The 24215-nt window shown below is 44.3% G+C and overlaps 1 protein-coding gene and 1 long non-coding RNA gene across 14 annotated transcripts; one reads left to right on the forward strand and one right to left on the reverse strand.

The window, feature by feature from the left end:
- Positions 1 to 237: 237 nt before the first annotated feature.
- LOC147570992 (uncharacterized) lies at positions 238 to 3418 on the reverse strand. The gene is made up of 2 exons (XR_015247822.1): positions 3312 to 3418; positions 238 to 2572 (listed from the first exon to the last, which is right to left on the reverse strand). It is a non-coding gene; the product is annotated as an uncharacterized LOC147570992 (long non-coding RNA).
- Positions 3419 to 4227: 809 nt separating this feature from the next.
- On the forward strand, positions 4228 to 22927 carry LOC147570993 (uncharacterized). 13 transcript variants are annotated; one of them, XM_086696695.1, is made up of 8 exons: positions 5849 to 6208; positions 14294 to 14688; positions 15909 to 15995; positions 16774 to 16939; positions 17658 to 17784; positions 18513 to 18608; positions 19116 to 19198; positions 19650 to 22927. In XM_086696695.1, the coding sequence occupies exons 4-8, from the start codon at positions 16826 to 16828 to the stop codon at positions 21438 to 21440; spliced, it is 2211 nt and encodes a 736-aa protein (XP_086552821.1). In that variant the 5' UTR covers positions 5849 to 6208; positions 14294 to 14688; positions 15909 to 15995; positions 16774 to 16825; the 3' UTR covers positions 21441 to 22927. The 13 variants fall into 13 exon arrangements, with proteins under 13 accessions (XP_086552824.1, XP_086552830.1, XP_086552825.1 ...); XM_086696697.1 differs by having other exon boundaries at positions 14294 to 14338; XM_086696700.1 differs by lacking the exon at positions 5849 to 6208 and adding an exon at positions 16265 to 16401 and having other exon boundaries at positions 13414 to 14688.
- The last annotated feature ends 1288 nt before the right edge of the window (positions 22928 to 24215 follow it).

Below are 24215 nucleotides of genomic sequence, written 5' to 3' on the forward strand. Positions count from 1 at the left end.
AAAAACCTTTTCCTGTTTCGCTCAGAGAAGCCCCCTCTCCTTGCCTGATGCGATGTGCCTCCACCCACAAACCGTTTAACAAAGCCAATTAGACCTTCAAATTGACAGGGTTGAATGCAGTTTTTTTAGCACACCAAGGGGAAATGGGGCCCCTATGTACATGCTTCCACTGGCTTTTAATGTTTTATTTCCTTATAACTCTATAAAGTAGCTGAAAAAAACAGATGTACTAACATATTTGAAATTCCAAAATTTTATTTACACCCCAAACGGAAGTATTCCAGTACCTTACCTTTTTTTCCAAATTCAGAAAGTGTATTTCTAAGTTCTTTTAAAGTTTCACGTACATCTACCAGGCTTCCAAAGTCACTTTCTCTCATTTGTTTTAAGCAAGAGGACAGGCCTTCTAATAGCACACAACTTCATATATTGCCAGTTTCTCCTTTGTTCAAAATAATGTATCACACCGATAATTTGCGTTTTAAAAACGGTTTTGATTTCAGCAGTGTGCACTTCCTCTTTTGACATTATGTATATTAGTACTTGGTAAAATGTTAATTTGTGAGGAAATTGTTCCGGTAGCATTCAAACTTGGTGCCCCGTGTCTATCTGTGTGTCTACAGGTAGTTTTCTGAAAAGAAATGAGAATATCCCATGTGCTTGCTGAATTAGAAAAAAATGGATTTATACTGTGTACCCTATTTTAAAAGGTTATTCTATTTATATTTATAGAAACGGAAGTTTTAAATACTTGAGATCGTGAGCTGAACACAGATTGGCACAATGATTTTGGGAAGGGGACGTAATAACTTCTCCCTTTATCTCGGTTGCCAAAATTGACCATTATCGTATCTCTGGCCAAAAGCAGTTTTATATCAGTATCATGTTGCCAATTAATAATTACCTAACCTAGTCCATTTCCATTTTTTTAAAGCAAAATGATGTAATACAGGTTCAGTGCAAGGTAAAAGGTGAACAACTAGGAAAACCTCCTGCATGTCGTTATTCTCTACATTGTAGAAGTGTGTTTTTCTTCTAAAGAGTAAACCAGGTCTCTGTAAAATGTTATTTAGTCCTATCTCATATTTTATTTAACATGATGGCTGATATTCTGTGTGTAACTTTCCCTCATGTAAAATATTTCAGGTAAGTAATTTAACTTTACATTGCTCAAGACAAAAACACATGACAACCTATGTCCTAACACGGCTTTGCATTTCTTTCTTACCTTGCAAGAAACTGTATAGCTGAAGCAAAAAACAAAAAACAAAAAAACAAAAGAGGGGGGTAAAAAGCTTAATGCTAATTTCTGTTGCACCTGCATTCATTTTTTTAATGTTTATTTACTTTTGAAAGAGAGAAACTGAACATGAGTTGGGGAGGGGTAGAGAGAGAGGAAGACACAGAATCTGAAATAGGCTCCAGACTCTGAGCTGTCAGCACAGAGCTGGACATGGGGCTCAAACTCGGGAACAGCAAGATCATGACCTAGGCTGAAGTCAGACACTTAACCAACTGAGCCACCCAGGCGCCCCACTGTATTCACTTTTCTAATCTAGACTCTGGGAAACTGCGTTGTACAGAATGCGAGAGGAGTTCCACTTGAGCAGACACGCTACAAACATCCCCCAGTTAGGGTGAGACGTGTAGACTATTCCTCAGGTACTGGTGACTGCCTGAGAACAGAGGCAGGGAGAAAAGAAATAGTTAGTTGATGTGGAAAACAAAAGCAAAAGGAAATGCAGATAACATCATTTACAGTCATGTTGGGTATGAAACTTCCACTAGAGTTTGTAACTGTCTTTTTTGTTTGTTTGTTTTTTAAGAAAGAGAGCGTGAGCAGGGGACAGGGGCAGAGGGAGAGAGAATCTTAAGCAGGCTCCATGCTCAGCCAGCACCCCGAGGTAGGGATCAATCCCATGACCCTGGCATCATGACCTGAGCCAAAATCAAGAGCCAGGCACTCAAACAACTGAGCCACCCAGGCGCCCAGTTTCTAACTGTCTTAATGATTTACAAGAAAAACACCATGTTTAACAATGGACCTCCAGGAACCTATAGGCTCAATTTCCTGGAGCCTTAAGGTCACCCTCCCCTCTACAGGATGGAAAACCTTCTAGTAGTCAGTCTTCATAATCTCAGTGCAGTGCTTTCTGCCTACAGGTCCTGTTCCCATGCTTTAACAAAACCACCTTTTTTTTTTTTTTTTTTTTTTTTTTGCACCAAAACGTTTTCAAGAATTCCTTCTTGGCCGTCAGCTTAGAAACAATTCATTTCAACATCGGTGTCTACCTGCTGCTGCCTGTGCAGAATTTTCTAAGTACGTGTCAGAACCTGGGATGCCATCCCAAGTCATCCTCTAGTGGCTGGGAAACACTGACAGGATACCCAGGGACCTCCTGGTGGTCCATCAACAGCCCCAGACAAAGAACACAAACCCAGAAGGCCAGACATGAGGGTGGCTGGCAGGAAGTGCAGAAAGGCAGTCAGCACGGAGACAGGGCTGTGGCCTGATGTTTGGTATAGGCAGGGCTTTGGAGACAGGCAGAAATGGATCCTAAGTCCAGCTTCCCTGGAAAACACATGCACAAACCAAAATAAGAATTGTCTCTGAATGACAGATTGTTTTCAGACGAATTTTCATGCCCTATCCTATTCTGTGAATTTCTATTTTCAGCATTTTGGAAAAATGAACACATATAAATAGTAATCTGGTATTTTTAGAAGAGAGAAGAAAAATGAATATTGCTCCTAGGATATGAATTGGATTATATAAGATATAAGGATGACAATCTATTCTAGGGCCTTATGCTAAACATATAATGTGCCATGTGGAAACCACATCATAAGGAAATAAAACCCATGAGTACTTTTTTTACATTAAGTTTGATAGTTTCCATGCATCACTTGACCTAGTGATGACAAAAACCATGAGCTCTATGAAAGTGAGTTCTTGCTGCCCCTAAGTAACTGTTTCTAATGAATGACGCTAAATCAGGTAAAAATATTATCTAATAAGGTTTCCACGACACATGACACATTATGCGTAACATAAAAACTTTGTCCTGACTGTTGGCCTGTTGGTCTTTCATATCTCACACATGGTACACACTTCATAGATATCACTTCTTGAAAAGAAGCCTCATAAATTTCATATTTGTATTTCCATTCTAAAAATACTGAAACAAGCTCACTGCAGTCGTACCATATGAAAAAAAACATCTGAAGAAGAAAAATGGATATTGTATGTATGGTACCATAGCAAAAACTGAATACCAAAATAGGATATTCACTCACTCCCTTTCACTTACTCCGTCTTTCCAGGTCCATTAGACAACCTACATCCTGTATTTCAGCTTCTTTTTCCAGTGGGCCACGGGAACAGTGAAAACAGCAGCCAGGGCATTTTGACCCATCAGAGCCACCGGAAAAAAAAGAAAAAGAAAAAAGTCTAAGTCATGCCAGGAACCCCTTTCTGTGGTTACTGTGGACCCACGCGAACTTCACCTATGCTCTGCCTGACTCTGGAAATATTCTAAGTGGCCATGAGGCCCAAGAGCCACTAGTGTCTGCCTGGAAAGGTTGGAGACGGTGTCTATGCTACTGAATTCCTATCCAGAACTTCCTAGGTTACTTCAGGAGTACGGGAAATGCCACTGCCCCAAATGGGAATCTCAAGGGAAGCTTTCTAGGCCTGCCTGGAAAGGCTGCTGCTGGACTAGAAGCCGCTGAGAAGGTGATGCGCACACTGAAAAACGACAATAAATTGTCTAAGTCCTGGGGGGCGGGGAGGGGCCGGGAACAACTTGTACCATCCCTGAACATTTGTACAAAAAGGACACAGGAAACTTGAAAATACAGTTGGAAACCTTAGCTCATAGCCAGCTCAGTCAAAAGATGACAAGAACGACGGGAAGCTGTTAGACTAGTTCTGTTAATATAACAAATGATCAATATCCTCACGGAGTGCACATGAAATTGGTGTAAAATTGCTTAGGACCCAACAATATTTTCAAAATGTCACGAAGGCTGGGAAAGCACGGAGACCTCTAGCATGACCCTCACACAATACGGTTAAAAGGGAATGCATTTGGGATGTGCCCCCTGCTACCCCCCCGCCCCTCTGCCAGCCCTCCGCTGTTCCCGCTGGGTCGAGCCCGGGCACTCCCGTCCACTAGGACCGTTTCCCCCAGTGCACAGGACCCCCCACGTGGCATCCTCTAGGCTGCTCATTTTACTCACTCTCCCTTCGCGGTCGCCCGGCGTCTCCCTCCCGGGCTTTCTTCCCTCAAGTCGCCGCCCACTCGGCACTCGGCGACGGAACGGATGCCGTCTACGTCCTAGCAGCTCACTTTCCAGTGGGATATCGGGAATGTAGGCACACTCTGGCAGGTACGGCCGGGGGAACAGGTTTGGGGACAGAACAGCACGAGGTGTCACACAACGGGGTGGTCCCCTCCCCCAGCCCGGGGCCCAGGGGCCTCGCCCACAAGGTGACCGCGAATGGAAGGCCTGGCGACGGCAGGGCCTCACTGCAGGAGGATGAAAATGGCTCGGATGTGAGTCTTGTGCGAGGAATGGAGTCGGCCGAATGTCACGGCCAGGGGCGGGAGGCGGCAGCCCCGGCACTAGCGGGGTGTGTGTGTGGGGAACATGAAGACTAACATTTCATGTACTGAGGGCGGACACGGCGTGGGCGGAGACTAGGGAGGGAGAGCAGAGACCACGCGGGGATGTCTGCGGAGGGGCCGGGCCGGTGTAGGACGTGACCAGCGTGGGGCGGACCCTAAGGAAGGTGAGCGGAAACGGGGCCTCTGCAGGACGTAGACACCGTGAGGCGGCACTTAGGCAGGGGATGTGGGGACCGGCGTCAGCGGAAGGGCGGGGCCGGTGCAGGGCGTAGCCGGCGTAGGGCTGGGCCTAGGGACGGCAAGAAGAAATCAGAAGGGTACGTAAGCGGAGAGGCGGTGCCGGTGCCGGACGTCTCACACATGGGGCGGGGCAAAGGGAGGGAAAGCGGGGAAGGTACGTCAGCGGAGGGGCCGGGCCTAGGGAGGTAGATCTTAGGGCTCAGACAGGACTTCAGGGAGGGGGGGTGCCAGAAGCGTTAGGAGGGGCGGGACCTGTGAAGGACGTGGCCAGCGTGTGGCGGGACCTGGGGAGAGAGTAAAGAACAGGGTCGGGGCGTAAACGGAGGGGCGGGGCTAATATATGACGCGACGACCGTTGGGCGGGGCCTATGGACGGTCAGCGGGAACGGGACCATAGCCATGGGGCGGGCCCGGTCTAGGACGCTGCCGTCATAGGCGGGACCTGGGGACGTTATAGTGTAACCTAAAGGACACGTAATCGGAGGGGCGGGGCTACGGAGGATGAGCGGGGAAAGGGGCGTTGACCGAAGGGCGTGGTCGGTACAGGGCGTAGCCAGTGTAGGGCGGGGTCTAGGGACGGTCAGCAGAGAACAGAATGGGAGGTAAGATGAGGGGCGGGGCTGTTGCAGGATGACCGGCGTGGGGCGGGGCTAAGGGAGGGTGAGACAGTGGGAACGTTTGCAGAGGGGCAGGGCCTAGGGTGTTTGGCGGGGGCGGGGTGGGGTCGGTGCCGGTTAGGGATTGGTCAGCTTGAGGCGGGGCCTGGGAGGATTTGGGGGGGAGGGGAAAAGAAGTCAGCGGGGGGGCGTGGCCGGCGTGAGACGTGCCTGGCGTAACGCAGGGTATAGGGAGGGTGAGTGGAGGACCCAACATGGCGTCAGCGGAGGGGCGGGCACTAGGAAGAAGAGCGGGGGCGGGGCCGGTGCAGGACGTGGCCAGCGTAAGGCGGGGCCTGGGGGGGGGGTGAGCGGGGAGCGTACGTCACCGGATGGGCGTGGCCGGTGTAGGATGTGGCCCGCGTGGTTCGGGGCCTAGAGAAGGTGAGCGAAGAGCGGGAACGGTACGTCAGTGGAGGGGCGGTGCTTGTGAAGGACGTTTCCAGCGTGGGGCGTGGCCTAGAGAAGTTGAGCCAAGGTCCGGCTGGTTTCTGACGTGGCTAGCGTGGGGCGGGGCCTGATCGGGGCGTGGCCCCGTGCCGCCCCGCCTTTCCGGGTCCTCCCCTCCTTCCGTCCCACGCGCCGGCAGCCTGGCCGCTCTGGTCGGTTTGTGGGTTTTGGGTGTCCGAGGGATCCTACTGCTGCTTCTCTACCTACAGAGACTGTTTCGGGCAGTTCCAGGTGAGACTCAGAGCCCTGGGGCCTCTTGCACTAAACGCGCCGATGTGTCCTCGTTAGGGTGACAGGTGTGTGTGTATAGCCCGTTGACTGGACACGCCGGGCTGGGGGTGCGGGCCTCGCGGGACCTCGGAGGCCGCCCTTGGCGCGGGTAGTGGGCCGACCAGGGCAGGCGGGGTCTGTGCTGTTGGCGGAGAGCCGGCGGGATCGGCGCGACGTGGCCCAGAGCAGGGGGTGCTCAGCGGGAGGCTGAGTGTCCGGGACTTGGGGAGTAGCGTGGGTGCCACCGAGAATCGCTTTAGGTCTTTAAGTCGTCGGTGTTGCAGCTTCACGTTTTCCTGGGGCGACTCCCAGAGCTATCTGAAGATGGTTTTTTTATTTTGAGAAGTATGAGATATTCTTTTATTTCTTTTCTTTTTGTTGTATTTAGAGAGAGTGCAAGTGGGGGAGGGGCAGAGGGAGGGACAGAATCCAAAGCAGGCTGCAACCCGGCATCTAGCCAATACAGCGCTAAATCTCAGACCCTGGGATGATGACCTGAGTCAAAATCAACTCCGATGCTCAACCATCTGAGCCACCCAGGCGCCCAGAGAAGTATGGGGTATTTTAATCACTGTTTTTGTTTTCTGTTTCTTAATGCTTTATGTCAAGTTGGGATAATGAATGAGGCCTGTAAAATGGATTCCATTTAGGGAATGTGTGGATTTTGATTTTAATTGATGAAAATTTAATTTTCAATATCTGAGGACATTTGAGAGGGATGTTTCTTGTTTCCCATTGTTAACCTTAAAAACAAAACTGCCAGGGGGCGCCTGGGTGGCTCAGTCGGTGGGCATGGGACTCTGGATTTCTCATCCCTTGATGGCAGGGTCATGGGATGGAACCCCAAGTCGGGCTCCGCGCTGAGTGTGGAGAATGCTTGGATTGTCTCTCTCCCTGCGCCCCTCTTCCCTCCCCTGCGCGAGAGCGCTTGCTTGCTCGCTCTTTCTCCCTCTCTTAAAAAAAAAAAAAAAAAAAAAAAAGAACTGCCTGTTATTTTAGCAGCAACTGTTGGGGCTATTGGGGAATGAATAAAAGAGAATTGCAATCTGGGACAAACAAAGCTTTAGAAAAACTGTAGGGAAGCATGGGAACCAAGGGGAGGCTTGCTTTTTTAAGGAGGAAAGGGGTAATTTGGGAAGGTTGCCGTGAACTAAAAGTCCATAGGAGTAAACAGAGTTTGAAGTGTGGTGGTTTCTCACTGGCTGAACTGTTGTTCTGGGGGATAAGGAAAATGTCTCTTCCTCCTGCTGGACTTGTTGAGTAGTATCCACGTGCAGGGCCAAGTCCCCAAAGGGTCCAGTCCCTCTTCCTGTTGGGCCTGCAATTGACTGTGTGTTCTAGGGTGTAAAAGTTTTCCCTGCCACATCTGCCCACTCCATTTTAGGGAGGTTTCCTATTACTAGGTTTCACACCATAAACATTAAAAATCAGTAAGGAAATTAGATTTTCAAATTTAAATAGCTTCATTTATATCTTTTTAAAAGATTTATTTATTTTGAGAGATCATGAGAGGGGAGGGGCAGAGAGAGAGGGAGACAGAGAATTCCAGGCAGGCTCCGCACTGTCAGCAAAGAGCCCAGTGTGGGGCTCAAACTCATGAACCATGAGATCATGACCTAAGCCAAAATTGGGAGTTGGACGCTCAACCCACTGAGCCCCTCCAGGTGCCCCAATGTACACGTCATAAACTTTAACGTGGAAGTGGAAGTTAACATCTCTTTTTTATGTTTCCTTTGGAAAATCTGATCCTGGTTGGAACTTGGCACTACCTGACTCTAAATACTCTGCTGCATAACTTCTCAAAGATTATTTACAAGAGAAGACATTCTTCTGGCTTTCTCGAAACTTTTTTTTTTTTTTTTTTTTTTTTTTTTTTAAATTTTTTTTTTCAACGTTTATTTATTTTTGGGACAGAGAGAGACAGAGCATGAACGGGGGAGGGGCAGAGAGAGGGAGACACAGAATCGGAAACAGGCTCCAGGTTCTGAGCCATCAGCCCAGAGCCTGACGCGGGGCTCGAACTCACGGACCGCGAGATCGTGACCTGGTTGAAGTCGGACGCTTAACCGACTGCGCCACCCAGGCGCCCCTCGAAACTTTTTTTTAATAGTTTCTTTTTTTAATGTTTATTTATTTTTGAGAGAGAGCGAGCAAGCAGGGGAGGGACAAAGAGACAGACGGAGGATCTGAAGCGATCTACATGCTAACCACAGAGAGCTGAATGCGGGGCTTAAACTCATGAAACATGAGATCATGACCTGACCCTAAGTCAGATGCTTAACCAACTGAGCCACCCAGGTGCCCTCTTTCTCAAAAGTTTTAAGTTGATTTAATATTAGTATTTGAACTCAAATCAGTTCAGAAATTGGAAGATATATTTCTGTTAGGCAACAGAACGGTAACCACCCTGGAGGTCCTATAAAGAAGAGGACCCAGTGCTCCTCCAAGTCTCCAAATCTCCATTCCCCTGAGCTCAACTTACTCCACTCAGACCTGCTGGGAAGTGGACTCCATTAAGGAGCCAGGACTTTACATCATTGGTGGTTAAGTGACCTTGACATTTGGACTCTCCGTTTGGTTTTTCTTTTTCCCTCTATGCTTACCTACGAGTCCAGTGATAGAATTCTGTCTCTGACCCATCCAGCCTCCAGACCACCTTCTCTGTTAAATCTTCAGTGTTTAGGTGTATACATAATATGCACTTGGGAGTCTCCACATTAGATGGAGTGAGTTTTCTTGGGTCTATGTGGGGTACATATCCCTATGAGTAACTGAGCCCAAAAGGTGGGTATCTTGAGTAAACCAAACTCTGTACACAATGTCTTCAAGTCTCTGTTTTCCTGGGTCCTTTTTTCAGGAGAAAATTCAACCCTACATAAGTACTGTTTATTATAATGGAAACTATTATTAAACCACTTTTCATTGAGGTTACAAGTTATTTCACATAACTGTGAATATTGACTTGTGCATTGGCTTTTTCATGTGTGAATCTGCATGTTATCAAAACTCTCTGAAGAAAGAGCTCTGAACACATGGCTACAGAGCATACACACACAAACCACTGGTAGCGTTTGCTGAAATGTAGTAGCTGGTCAGGCCTGGGGATTATTGATGCTTTAATGGCATGGAGAACAATGATGAGTGATGTCAGCTGACTCAGCACATGACAAATCACATTGGTGATCTTCAAAGACTCAAAAGGATGACTGAACCTGATAGGTTGAAGATAGCATCTCCTCTCTCACCTGAATGACCATTGTCCTGTGACTGAATGTTAACACTCCACTGCATAACTGAGACAAAAATAGGATGTCAGAACTTCAAATGACCCACCACTCCTGTATTGAAACCTTGAGCCACTCTGCCTCTTCCTGACACCTGGACATAGCAGCTGTCTCTCAGTCATATTGAGCTTCCATCAAGGAAGCTTGCCTTTTCCATTAGAAGCCCCGTAGATATCAAAGATGCATAAAACATTGCAACATAAGAACTAGGATATCCTGGGAAATCTTTGGGAATTATATATCAACAGGGCAGAGCCTAGGGATTTGATATTCTCTTATTGTTTTCCAGATTGAACACTGCTAATGTTCTGTCTGGTAAACACTAATTATCTTGCACTGCTGAGTTAAAGGGTAGAAGGAACCATGGGCTCCTGGGTGGCTCAGTTGATTGTGCAAACGGGTTTGGCTCAGGTCATGATCTCACGGTTCATGGGTTTGAGCCCTACGTCGGGCTCTGTGCCAACAGCTCAGAGCCTGGAGTCTGCTTTCAATTGTGTCTCCCTCTCACTCTGCCCCTTCCCCTCTCACACTCTCTCTAAATAAATAAATAAAACATAATAATAATTTTAAAAACGATAGAAGGAACCAGCAGTAGGAAGCCAACTATCTCGGACCCAGTATAAGTGTCTCTATCTTATTACTTTAAGATCAGTGTCTGCTTTCTCCTCTCTGCCTCAGATATCATTGTATTGGGATAAATATAAGGAGCTCTGTCTCAGTAATTGTATCATAATCCTTCTATCCATTTTCCTTTCAAAACAAGTTTCCATATTGTCTTTTGTTTGCCTAAAAATTACACAAACTGATTTTAATACTTTTTGCAGTGATGAAAACAGCACAAAAGATATTTAATAAATGCTGAAACCTAGCTAGCTTATTAGCTGTCACCAGAGGGCTGTTACTGTCACTTTCTATCCCAGTGCCTAGACCCACTTGCACATTCACAGTCCTGTTTGGCTTGTCCCACCTTAGAACATTTGTACTTGTCTGTTCTTCTCTGTATGGCTCTTCCCCAGATCTCGTCATGAACGCCTGCCACTATCATTTCTCTACTTTCTCAGAACCGCATTCTCTGAACACGTTTTTACAACAAATTTTCTTTTCTAACAACAAATATTTTCCGGATTTATTCAAGTAGGTCATATTTACAACTGTGCCTAGGGGCCCCTGGGTGGCTCAGTTGGTTAAGCATCCGACTTCAGCTCAGGTCATGATCTCACAGTTCACGCGTTCAAGCACTATGTCTGGCTCCGTGCTGACAGCTCAGAGCCTGGAGCCTGCTTCAGATTCTGTGTGTGTGTCTCTGCCCCTCCGCTCTCCCTGCCTCTCTCACTCTCTCCCTCTCTCTTTCACAAATAAATACACATTAAAAAAAAAAGAACTGCCTAATATTCAAAAAGGGGAATCTCTTATGTCTGTTTTTGGGTTTTTTTCTTATAGAGATCTTTGTAAATTTTTATTCCTGTATAATTTATCAACATTCTGGGTCTTGAATCCATATGTCTGTGACCCCACTGCCCCTGCCATTCTGCAGAATGGATGTCGTGTTAGCAGGCATGAAAACTACAGGAATCTTCTTGTCCATTTCCATCAGAGTTCTTGGGTGACCAGGTGCATTGTCAATGAGCAGTGATATTTTGAAAAGGTTATTTTTTCTGAGCAGTAGGTCTCAACAGTGGGCTTAAAATACTCAGCAAACCACATTGTAAAGAGATGCGCTATCATCCGGCCTTTGTTGTCTGTTGATGGAGCTCAGCCAGAGTAGATTTAGTATAATTCTTAAGGGCCCCAGGATTTTCAGGATGGTACATGGGCATTGTCTTCAACTTAGTCACCAGCCGCATTAGCTCCTAACAAGAGAGTCAGTCTGTCCTTTGCAGCTTTGAAGCCAGCCACTGACTTCTCTCTGGCTATGAAAGTCCTGGATGGCATCTTCTTCCGACAGAAGGCTTCCAGTAGATTTTCCAACTTAAAAGCTGTTGGTCGGTGCAGCCACCAGCATGAATTGTCTCAGCCAGATCCTCTGGATAACTGGCTGCAGCTTCTGTATCAGCACTCGCTGCCTCACCTTGCAGTTTATGTTATGGAGGCGACTTCTTTCCTTACTCCCACCAACCATCCTCTGCTCGCATCAGATGTTTTTCTGAAGTTTCTTCACCTCCCTCATCCTTCAGAGAATTAATTGAAGAGAGTCAGGGCCTTGCTCTGGATTAGGCTTTGGCTTAAGGGAATGGTGACCTTCTATACAGACCACACAAACCTTCTCCATATCTACAATAGGTCTGTTTCGGTTCACTTTTTTTTAATGTGTATTTATTTTTGAGATAGAGACAGAGCACGAGCAGAGGAGGGGCAGAGAGAGAGACACACACACACAATCCTAAGCAGGCTCCAGACTCTGAGCTGTCAGCACAAAGCCCGCAACGGGGCCGGATTCCATGAACCGTGAGATTGTGACTTGAGTAGAAGTCGGACGCTTACCCGACTGAGCCACCCAGGCTCCCCTCACTTCATATTCTTATCACCCATGTGTCCACTGGACTTGCACTTTTAATTTCCTTCAAGGACTCTTCCTTTGCATTCACAGCTTGGCTGACTTTTTGGCACAAGACACCTAGCTTTCAGCCTGTCTCTGCTTTCAGCATGCCTTTCTCACGAAGCTCATTCATTTCTAGCTCTTGATTTAACGTGACAGACCTTGAACACTTAGGAGGCCGGTGTAACGGCTGTCTCATGAAAAGAGGCCCAAGGAGAGGAGAAGAGGGACAGCTGGTAGGTGGAGCAGTCAGAATACACGCAACACTTACTGATTAAGGTAGCCCACACCTATGGGCACAGCTCGTGGCACCCCAAAACAATTGCAATAGTAACATCACAGATCACTGAGCACAGACCACAGTAACAAATATGATAATGAAAATGTTTTAAATATTATGAGAATTCCCAAAATGTGACACAGAGATAATGTGAGCAATTGCCCTTGGAAAAATGGCACCGATCAACATGGCGTTGCCACACACCTTTGTAAAAAGCAGTATCTGTAAAGCACAATACAACAAAGTGTGCCTGCCTGTAGTTAAGACCTGGAGGAGAAGAGGTTCTGTATTCTTCTGGGCCCAGGCCACCGCCTTCAGCAGCCCCCTCCTCTTCATCTCCGGGCAAGCAAATGAGATCCTAGAGTAGACCCTTCCTCTTCTCCAAGTCAGATTTAGTTGGCATCCTACCGACTGCCATGCTCTACACGCACAAAATGTGATAGGTTCCATGAATAAATTATACCTCCAATGTTCATTTTCCCATACATAGGATGTGTTTCAACTATTTTTGAATAATACGAAAAAGTATATATGTCTTAGGATCTGTCTTCATATATAAAAGAATAAATTACTTGAGAAGAAAAATCAGGCAATGTATTTTCATTTCAGGCACAGGCATTTGGTTCCCAAAAGAACAGTTTGTCCCTTTTTTCTTCTTAATGTGTTTGTATCAAATATAAAAGTGAACCTATAGTAACTCTCAAAAGGAAGCATTATTTTTAAAGCGGGAATTTAAGGTAATCAGGTTCTCGTTTCCCTGGTTCTCTGACACGTTCCTGTCTTGCCAGCCTCGTCACACTGCACCATCCTTGAGCCAATGAGGGCTTCTGCTCATCAGAAAGGAGTGTCTGCGGTAGGGGACTGTGGACCAGGCTTGTGCCACACAGAGAGTGGAGCTCTATTAGAGAGTAAAAAGGATACGTGGTCAGATCCTGCGTTGTTTAAGGGCTCATTTAGAAGAGATCATTTAAAGAAATTTTTAAAAAACAAGAAAACTTTGTGTACAGAATCTCAAAGGATATATCTTTTAGGAAAACTTGTAGAAAATACAGATGTTTTAGTCAGTTTCCTGTAAACTTATTTGAGCAAAGCCTTAGGACTCCCCATGGAGGTAGGCAGGAGCACTATTAGAGACTTTCCCCCCTCCCCTGGTAACAGAACTTGTGTAAAATTGCTGAGAGAAGCCAAACCATTTGTGTCCCAGGGGCTGAGAGCAAACTACAGTCAGGTGAGTTGGGTGGACTGGACGGGGAGGCAGGCTAGTGGATTTCTGAAGATGATGGCAAGTCTAAAGGTCCTACTTGCAAGGCCAGTGAGAAAGCAGGGAAGAAGTTAAAGCTGGAGAGTGTTAGGAATGAAATTTGTGCTTGTAAGTGACATTAGCCCCACCCAGCAGCCTCTGGAGAGGGGAGTGGTTGCTGGAGGTTGAGCTCTAGAATCACTCTTGAACACTGGAGACCACCCTCCAGGCTGGTGAGAGCTTCCATCTGCTGGAGGGTAATCCTGCCCACCTCCATGGGGACTGATGGATCCTACCCTGGGGACCCTTCTGGACCTCACCCCGTGTACCTCTTCATCTGACTGTTCATCCTTGTAATAAACCAGTAAAACTGAGTAAAGTGTTTTCCTAAATTCTAGGAGTCTTTCTAGAAAATTGCCAAGCCTAATTTGAGGGACTGTGAGAACCCTTGAATCTACAGTACTCTCGGCAGAAAATGTGGGCAGCTTGGGCACTACATTTATGGTTGGCATCTGAAGTAGAGGAAGTCTCATGGGGCTAAGACTTTGAACTTGTGGGATCTGATGCTGACTCCAGGAAGATGGTGTCAGAATGAACTGAATCCTTGGACACCCAGGCAATGTCAGAGAATTAGTTGCTGGTGTGAAGAAAACTATTTATATGAATTTTTAGATTTTGAGAAATCTATGACTGTTGTCTGTTACAGGGTGTTGGTCAGTAAGTGGGTGGAAGAAATGGACGTATAAGGAAGGTAAGAAGGCAGAACTAACAAAATATGCTTTTTTTTGGTCTCAGATGTTATTGAGCACGAGCCATGTAACCAGGCATTGGGATAGGTCATGTGTATGCAGTTGGAATAAAACAGCTTTTTTTATTTTTGGGGGGTGGATGCATGCAGAAAGGATTACATGGGAATTGAAGTGGGCACTAAAAGGAATGGAATTAGGGGCTGATAGACTTCAAGTGGTGTCAGAGGACTGTAGGTTCCCAGGTGTGAGGAGAACCTGGGCATGGGGAATGATTCTGTGGACAAGCTGGAATGAGAGAGGCTGTGATTGCTGGAGGGGTCTCAGATTCTTCATCTGACAGGGGGAATTCCTGGTAAGTCCTGGCAGGGGGCTGTACCTGTGACCATGTTTAGAAATCTGAATTTGGGAAACAACATAATTGAAATACTGGCTGTATCATTCCTTACCATGTAACTTTCTCATATTACTAATGCTCTCTGAAACTGTTCCTGTCATTTGTTAATGTCATTCTGGGCTGCAATAGTAAAATATGTGGAGGCTTGAGCAACCCACATTTATTTTTCACAGTTCTCAAGACTGGGAACTCCCAAGACCAAGGTGTCAGCAGATTCAGACAGACCAGTTCCTGGCTTGCAGAAGCCTGTCTTTTCACTGTGTCCCATCTTGGTAGAGAGAGAGCAAGTGAGCTGTGGTCAGTTCCTCTAAGAATGACTTCAATCCCTTCATGGGGGACCTCCTTTCATGACCTCATCTAAACCTAATTACCTCTAAAACGCCACACGTCCAGATACCATCATGGGAATTAGGGCTTTGACATCGGGATTTGGGTGGGAGTGGAGGGGACACAGGAATTCAGTCCATAAGAATGACTATGCTGAAATCAGCAGAGTCTTTGTGAGGATTAATTAAGTGAATGTTTTTAAGTTTCCAAGCAGAGAGTCCTATTATTAAACTTTGAATTTGTCTTCCTTATTTTTTGGACTCCAGGTGTAAGGAGGTGAGTTACGTCTACTTTTGTTTGTGATACAATATCATTTTTCCATGAAATGCATTTAAGTAGAAACAAAATTTTGGTAAGAATTCAGTTTACCAATATGTTTAAATATACAATTTATGAAATGCTGGGGTGTCATTTGTGGTGATGACTAATATACGACAATATTCCAGTTACAACTTTACTAAAATGTCAGATTGAACAAATATATTCCCTTATAAAACAAAACCTCTGCCTTGTACATTTTGTAAGTCAAGCAGTTTTAGGTTTGGCGTTCAGAGAGAGAATTAAATATCCCTATGAAAAAGTTGGCAGTTAACTTAAAAATAATGATTTTCATTGCCTCATCTGAAAATAAAAAAGAATATTCCTATCTTATTGACGAGCAGCAGTAGCCAAAGCCTTGTCACTTCTGATCCGAGCGGAAGTGAGAGCTCCCGCAATTGTCTCAGGGCATGTGGCGTGTTCTTGTAGGGGGAGCTGGGGGGTTGCATGCAGGCGCATCAGGGATTCGTGACCAAGGGGTCTGGGAATTGAGGGTAAGACTGGAGTCTCTTGGCTTCTCTCTCCTTGCCCAGCTTTTCCTGCATATGGTTTGCACTCTCTGTGAGTGGAAATCCGGAGGAAGAGACGTGGTGGCCGAACTCTTGATGATGCAACTGCAGGTGGGTGGATATGCGATCCTTCTCCGAATGATGCCTCTGTTGCCTGTGGCTGGGAAGGCTTCTCTTGGCCCAAGTCTTCTAAGTGCATCCAGGCAGTTTTCAAGGGTCTGGGTTCTAGTTCATTGTTGCCAGGATGCGCGGATACTTTTTGTTGGTCAGGGATGGATCAGGAAGAAGTCTCCTTTCCAGCATTTACACCAGTGCATCTCGTGCTCCTTAAGGATGTCCTTGCAGAAAAGAAATATGCAGAGTTTTCCTTCTTCATGCAGTGCATGGGCTTGGTTGGTGGGTGATTTACCCGTGGGCCATGGTAGTGGCTGCAGTGACCTCGGCACGTGGTGACAGGTGATAGAGATGAGCAAGACCAGCAGTTTACACTCCACTGAGGAGGCGGGCCTTTGAGCAGGTCAGCTCTGCAGTTTTCCAGAGAGTACAGGAAACTTTTGTGTGAGAGAGGAAATCAGCCATCATTTCTTTTCCCCTCAGTTTTAAGCTTACTAAAGGTTTGGTAACATACACTTGACTAATCTGGAAACTTCCAAAGATGACTAAATCCTCTTTACTACCCTTATCCCTTTTCACCCATTTTCCCTCGTTATAATTAAACTTTTTAAAATTGGAAATCTGAAAACAGTGCCTAGGGAGTATTTTTCAAAAAATTAACTCTGTATTTGGCAGAATGTGGATAAAACTAGAGTCAAATTTAGAATCCTGTTGCAATTTTAGAAGGATTAGAGAGGCTACAAGTAATCGAGAGGATTCTATTGCCTTTCAACAGAAAAACAGGATTAACATACAGAGGATTGATGCAGTGATCATTGTTGTTAACAATGGAGAGCTCACTGCAGGAGAGATCACTGTGGGGCCATCCTTCGGACGAGCCATCTCAGGAGCCCCTAACCGGACCGCAGGACCTGTCTGCCCTGATACCTTATAAAGAACAAGTGAGTTTTTAAAATGAGAGGTGTGACTTGTTGACCCCAAGTTCTGCATGAGAGTTGTTCATCCTGCAGAATGCTGGGCATTGCTTCATAGGTGTCTACCTTTAATGTTAATATACCTACACTTGTACGTATGAAGTGTTTGCTGTAAAAGAAGCATCTGCACATTAGCTCACTGGAACTCTCAGTACCACTACGTATGTATATATGTGTGTGTGTATATATATATGTGTGTATATATGTGTATATATATATATATATATATATATATATATATATATATATGTATACACACACACACATATTTTTTTCTTTTTTTAGTAATTTCTACAGCAAGCTGGCACCCAAACTCATGATCCTGAGGCCAAGAGTCACATGCTCTTCCAACTGAGCCAGCCAAGTGGTTCTCAATAGTACTTACTATTTAACCTATGTTATAATTGCCACCCAGGATGTCAAAATTACCAGCTTATTTGAAAATTGCCAGGTTATTTCATATTGAGATTCCTTTATGATGAAGTAATTGTGTGTGTATTTCTGTTTGAATGTGTCTGAAGGGCAGAAGGCAGATCGGCACAGTAGGAACATTTGATTTGAACCACAAATGGAATTTCAGTTTTCTATACATACAGCTCCCCCATCTGCTATCACTATCATGTTGACAGCTGCCCCATAGGGATTGTTCAGCCTGGCCCTACTGAAACAATATCTGATATTTTAGGAATCTGTGACCTACAAAGATGTAGCTGTAGACTTCACCCAGGAAGAGTGGGCCCTGATGGACACATCCCAGAGAACGCTGTACAGAGATGTGACGCTGGAAAACATTAGTCATCTGGTCTCTGTGGGTGAGTCTGTCACCATCTATTCATTCATTCATCCATCCTTCCATACATCCATTCATCTTTTTGTTTATTAACCTTGTATCCAGGAGAGCTTCCACATATTCTAATACAGCTGTCTGCCCTAACTCATATCTTTTGTAGCATTTCTGAATACTAGATGGAATTTGTAAGTTTCTTTACTTTCATCCTGTGTGTTACATGATAATTTGAATACAGTCTTCTTGGCCACAAGTGTATATCTACTGCACTTTCTCCAAGACCCAGAACAATGCTGGGAATACAATGAATATTTTTTGAATGAATAAATAAATATCCTGAATATTTTCTGTCCTGGGCAGTATGATGAAGGGTGAGCACTGTAGAAAATGTAATATCTTGTATCACTTTCCACATAAAACTCCACAGAATATTCTGGTGGAGCTTATGTGTATTGTATTCCTTTGAAAATAGTGTTAATCCCCTTGTGAGAACATTTAATTCCTTCTGGATGCAAACACTAAGCCTTCTGCTCTCTCTCAGCTTGGGCAGGAGCATCAGCAATCAGAGATCTTACTGTCCTTGGGTGCAGTGTCAGGCTCAGAACATTTATCAATGTTTTTAGTGTTCAAGGTGTTATTCTCTGGGCTGTTCTTCCACGCTCATGTTCTTCCTTGGTTGCCTGTACAGTAGAACATCAGGCGCTGTTCTTGGCACAGAACTGAAAATTCACATACCATTCTCCATTGATATAGGGTGTCATTTCTTCAGATCAGATGTGATCTCCCAGTGGGAGCAAAGAGGGGAGCTGTGGAGGGAAGAAAGAGGACCTCCCCAAGGCTGGAGTCCAGGTGAGCTGCAGACATGCGCTCAGTGTGAGAAGGCTAGTGAGTAAGCAGGGTCTTATTGATGTCAGTGCAGATTTCCTTGAGTGAACGACAGCTTCAGAAACTGTGAGTGGCCAATGAGACAACATTCCTCAGACTGTGTCATTATTTCTTCCATATGAGTTTCTCTTCATGTACCTGTACTTACATTTCACCTCAGGCAAGCAAATGTTCCTGTCCTCGTTGGAGGTAAAATTTCACATTGTGGTCTTTGTCATGATTTCTTTTAGGATTTCCACTCTTGATATTCTCTGCAACAGCCCATCATTATTTTATTTTTCTTTAACTTAAACATTGAGTTTTGTTCTAATTGATATTATTCTAAAATGTATGTTCACCAGTATTTTCCTCAATTTCACATCATTTGGTCATGTGTGCTTACGTGGTCTCGTGAGCTTTTCAACACTTTAATTTCCTACTCTACTCAAGGTATTTCTTAGGTTTATTTCTTTTTTTCCTCAATTATTTTAGGCATGAAAAACAGCCATAACAAGCAAGAAATAATACCTATGCAAGATATCTGCATGAACGACCCACCTAACTGCTGGACAGTAGTAAGTGTCATGAGGAGGAACCTTGCCTATCCACGTTCAAGGCCTGGGAGGAGCCTAAATTATCAATTTAGAAGGATCATATAACGATTGTTACAGTTTGATATAAGTACCTTCTCAGAGAATGTGATTGGAAATTTAAATATGGGGAAGAAATTATCCTGGACTTAAGATAAAATTATTCTGATAAGCGGATAATTGTATAACTATGGTTTATTGGCATGACACGTAATGATATCTTCATAAACTCTCAGCCCTGCAATAAGGATGCTACAAAGGGTAAAAATGTGCATGCTGGAGATGAATGCCCCATGTATATGTAAGTAAGTGATCTGGGGAAGGTTTTAGTTGGAGATTATCACTGAGTGGTCAGCCTGGAATTCATAGGTAGAGAACTGGGTGCATGCATTTTTGGGAGAAGTCCTATAACAGTCTCTCATCTCTTTCCCAACAGCAGAAATGTCACACGGGAGAAGACCTCTCTGTATATAGTGGGTTTGATGAAGTTTTTACTCACACGTACACATTGACTCAACATGTCTTAACTCACACTGTACGGAAACCTTATAAATGTAATGAATGTGGAAAACACTTCACCCGAAACGCCAACCTTCGTACTCATAAAATAACTCACACAGGAGAGAATCCATTTGCTTGTAATCAGTGTGGGAGGCGCTTCAGGTATTTTTCATCTTTAACTAGACATAAGCGAATTCATACTGGAGAGAAGCCTTATGAATGTCGTCTATGTGGCAAAGCCTTTGTTCGAAGTTCCATTAAACGACATGAGAGAACTCACACTGGAGAGAAACCATTTAAATGTCATCTATGTGGAAAAGGCTTTGTTACTAGGTCTAATCTTCGAGAACATGAGAGAACTCACACCGGAGAAAAACCATATACATGTCATCAGTGTGGAAAAGCCTTTGTTACAAGCTCTAATCTTCGAGAACATGAGAGAACTCACAGTGGAGAAAAACCATATAAGTGTCATCTATGTGGAAAAGCCTTTGTTCAAAGCTCTTGTCTTAGAGACCATGAGAGAATTCATACTGGAGAGAAACCATATAAATGTCCTATATGTGGAAGAGCCTTTGTTACAAGCTCTTGTCTTCGAAAACATGAGAGAACTCACACTGGAGAGAGACCATATGCATGTCATCTATGTGGAAAAGCTTTTATTCAAAGCTCTAATCTTAGAGACCACGAGAGAACTCACACTGGAGAGAAACCATATACTTGTCATCTATGTGGAAAAGCCTTTGTTACAAGCTCTAATCTTCGAGAACATGAGAGAACTCACAGTGGAGAGAAACCATACAAATGTCATCTATGTGGAAAAGCCTTTGTTCAAAGTTCTTATCTTAGAGATCATGAGAGAACTCACACCGGAGAGAAACCATACAAATGTCATCTATGTGGAAAAGCCTTTGTTACAAGCTCTTGTCTTAGAAAACATGAGAGAACTCACACTGGTGAGAAACCATATACATGTCATCTATGCGGAAAATCCTTTGTTCAAAGTTCTAATCTTCGAGAACATGAGAGAACTCACACTGGTGAGAAACCATACAAATGTCATCTATGTGGAAAAGCCTTTGTTACAAGCTCTAATCTTAGAAAGCACGAGAAAACTCACACTGGAGAGAAACCATATACATGTCACCTATGTGGAAAAGCCTTTGTTCAAAGCTCTTATCTTAGAGAACATGAGAGGATTCACACTGGAGAGAAACCATATACATGTCATCTATGTGGAAAAGCCTTTGTTCAAAGCTCTTGTCTTAGAAAACATGAGAGAGCTCACACTGGAGAGGAACAGTATATATGTCATCTATGTGGAAAAGCCTTTGTTACAAATTCTGATCTTAGAGACCATGAAGGAACTCACACTGGAGAGGAACAATATATATGTCATCTATGTGGAAAAGCCTTTGTTACAAACTCCGATCTTAGAGACCATGAGGACACTCACACTGGAGAGGAACAATATATATGCCATCTGTGTGGAAAAGCCTTTGTTACAAATTCTGATCTTAGAGACCATGAGGGGACTCACACTGGAGAGGAACAATATATTTGTCATCTATGTGGAAAAGCCTTTGTTACAAATTCTGATCTTAGAGACCATGAGGGGACTCACACTGGAGAGGAACAATATATTTGTCATCTATGTGGAAAAGCCTTTGTTACAAGCTCCGATCTTAGAGACCATGAGGGAACTCACTTTAATTATAGTGAATGAACATGGAAGTGCCTTTAGCCACAGCTCTAATATAATATCAACCACAAGACTCATGTAGGGGAAGTTCTATGGTCATATTCATTATGGAAATGCCTTCATTTTTAATTTATCCTTACATAACATGAGTGAACTGCATGTGGAGGAACCCTATATTTATAATCAAGGAGGAAGAGACATTAGCTGGTCTCTGGTCATAAGTTGGACAAGAAAATCCACTATGAATAATAATCTAATCTCCCTTAAATGGGAAATTACGCAGGAAAATCTTTACAGAAGGAGATCACTCCAGGACAATAACAGAAAAATTAATGCTGAAGAAGTTATTCATTATTATATGCATGGAAAACCTTTACTAGTAGAAAAACTGTTGTAGGCATGTGAAGTTTCACACTCTATATAATAGTGAATGAATGAAAGTCTTCAGTGATTTTAATTCCGTAGTCAACATGTAGTTTCTCACACTGTATATATACATTGATAGAATCAGATGAAAGGTTAGACTTTGCATTAGAAATCCCTGACTAGGAAAAACATTTATCAAGAATGTCTTAATAGAGTTTAGTCATTAAATTGTAATTTTGCCTAACGGCCTCTTACTATAAAAATATAAGAAAGATATGTAGAATTGTGACATCATCTGGGAATTCTAAATTCAGTATTTTGTAACTAATTTTTTTGCAATAGTTCTTGGAACTGCATATGAGGCAAACTTGTTGCTGAAAAATCCATTATGTTGGTCAGGGTCCTATTTTTCATGCAGCAATAGTAATTATGATTGGATTCAACTAGAAAGTGTCTTTGAATATTAACTGAAAAACATAGAACACAAGATGATGCGTCATTACTACATATTGTTAACCACGTATGTAGGTCGTAATGATGAATTAAAGATTCTTATATAGATAGTTTGTGACCGAACCCTGTATAAATTTTCATTTTAAAATGCCATTATTGAAAAAAGAAGGGTATTACCTAACAATAAGGGGGTCCATTCAACAACAGGATATAACATCTGTAAATATTTATGCGCTCAACATAGGAGCACCTACATATATAAAACAAATACGAACAGATGTCAAGGGAGAGACAGTTATGCAGTAGAAGGGGGATGTTAATACACACTTTCATCAATGAACGAATCATTTGGACAAAAATCAGATAACATCTACCGTAAGTGACACGTTAGATGAGATGGACGACTTCACAGAGGTACACCGCACACTTCATCCCAAAGCAGCAGAGTAACATACTCTTGGCAAGTTTCCATTGAGACATTCTCCAGAATTGGTCATAGTTACTGCCTGTTAGTAGCAATGAGTAATTTTTTTTTTCTCTTTTACCCAAGCCATGTAATTGCCCCTCTTCCTCTTTCTCCTATAAAGCCCTTGCTTTCACCCCACAGATAGGACACGTTTCTGGTTACTGCTGGAATCGGTGCTCCCCAAACTGCAAATCTTTAATCCCAAGTAAACACTCATCTGCCTCTCGTTGCAGCTCTTGTTTTCAGGTGGCAATGGGGACAAGTAATGTTTCTTTTCCTTTCTTGGCCAGGCGCTACAGAGCGTGACCTGGGAGAGCTGACTTTGGAAGGAACTCTCCATTCTGGCTCTCCCAGTTTTCAGAATCCAACCCGCAGCTCCAGAATGAGTGTGATCACTCTGCCACTGCCTCAAAAGGTGCCATCATAGGCCACCAAACGATTGAAGAAAAATAATAGTTAAAAAAAACCTTAATATTTATTTATTTTGGGGAGGGAGAAGGAGAGAGAGCATGAGCAGGGGAGGGACAAGAGGGGGAGAGAGAAAATCCAAGCAGGCTCTGCGCTGTCAGTGCAGAGCCCGATGTGAGGCTCAAACTCACGAACTGAGATCATGACCTAAGCCAAAATCAAGAGTCAGATGCTCACTCGACTGAGCCACCCAGGTGCCCCTCCATTACATGTTTTGATGACTGCCCCGCAACGGTGTGTTCGAACTCAACAACTCTGCCACCCACAGCCCCCGTCACTGGTGCACACAGATTTCCCCATCTCTGAACCATTCAGACCCTGGATTCCAGTTTCACACTGGTCAGGATCTGGCCTTTTCCTTCACCACGGCCCTAACAAGTCTCACATGCCTGATGCCACGATGCTACTTTCCCTTCTCCCAGGCTCCCCAGTGGCCTGTGGGCCTGTAATGGACTCGCTGGTGCTCCGGGGTTTGAACTGTTGGCAGGCAGACCTTGCTTTTCACCTCCTGCATGCACTGATCCCACGGTGAACAAAACGCCCTCGACACACACACGCAATCTGATAACATGTTCTGACAATCACATGTAGACCTTCCACCCTGACCACACTCTCAACAGACACAATAATGGCCAACACCCCCACAGGCAGACAACGCAGGGACACACAACTGTATACAGATCATATGACTATATACTTTCTGACCACACAGAATTGGTGACACACATATAGTCATCATATAAAGGGAATCTGGCTGTGCATGTGTGTTTTGGTGTTGAGGCGTTTCACATGTTGCCATCAACATGACAACCCAGGGCTTAGAGAGAGGGGAGAGGCTCAAGGCACAGAATGTGTGCTGATGCCCATCAGAGCCTGGCAGTGCTCGTTCTTGGTGTATTGTGTAAGAGGCAGGTGGAGCCTAAGGATCTGCATACTAAGTGTTTGATACAAACATATCAGCCAAGAAAAATTTTTTTGGTAGAAAAAAATGCAGAAAATTTAGCCAGGGTCCCGTGAGAATGCATGAAGGATTCAGTATGAGTCCA

This window comes from Puma concolor, unplaced genomic scaffold (genome assembly GCF_028749965.1).
Source record: "Puma concolor isolate L17-30 unplaced genomic scaffold, mPumCon1.1.hap2 unalloc_scaffold_76, whole genome shotgun sequence".
Taxonomy (NCBI): domain Eukaryota; kingdom Metazoa; phylum Chordata; class Mammalia; order Carnivora; family Felidae; genus Puma; species Puma concolor.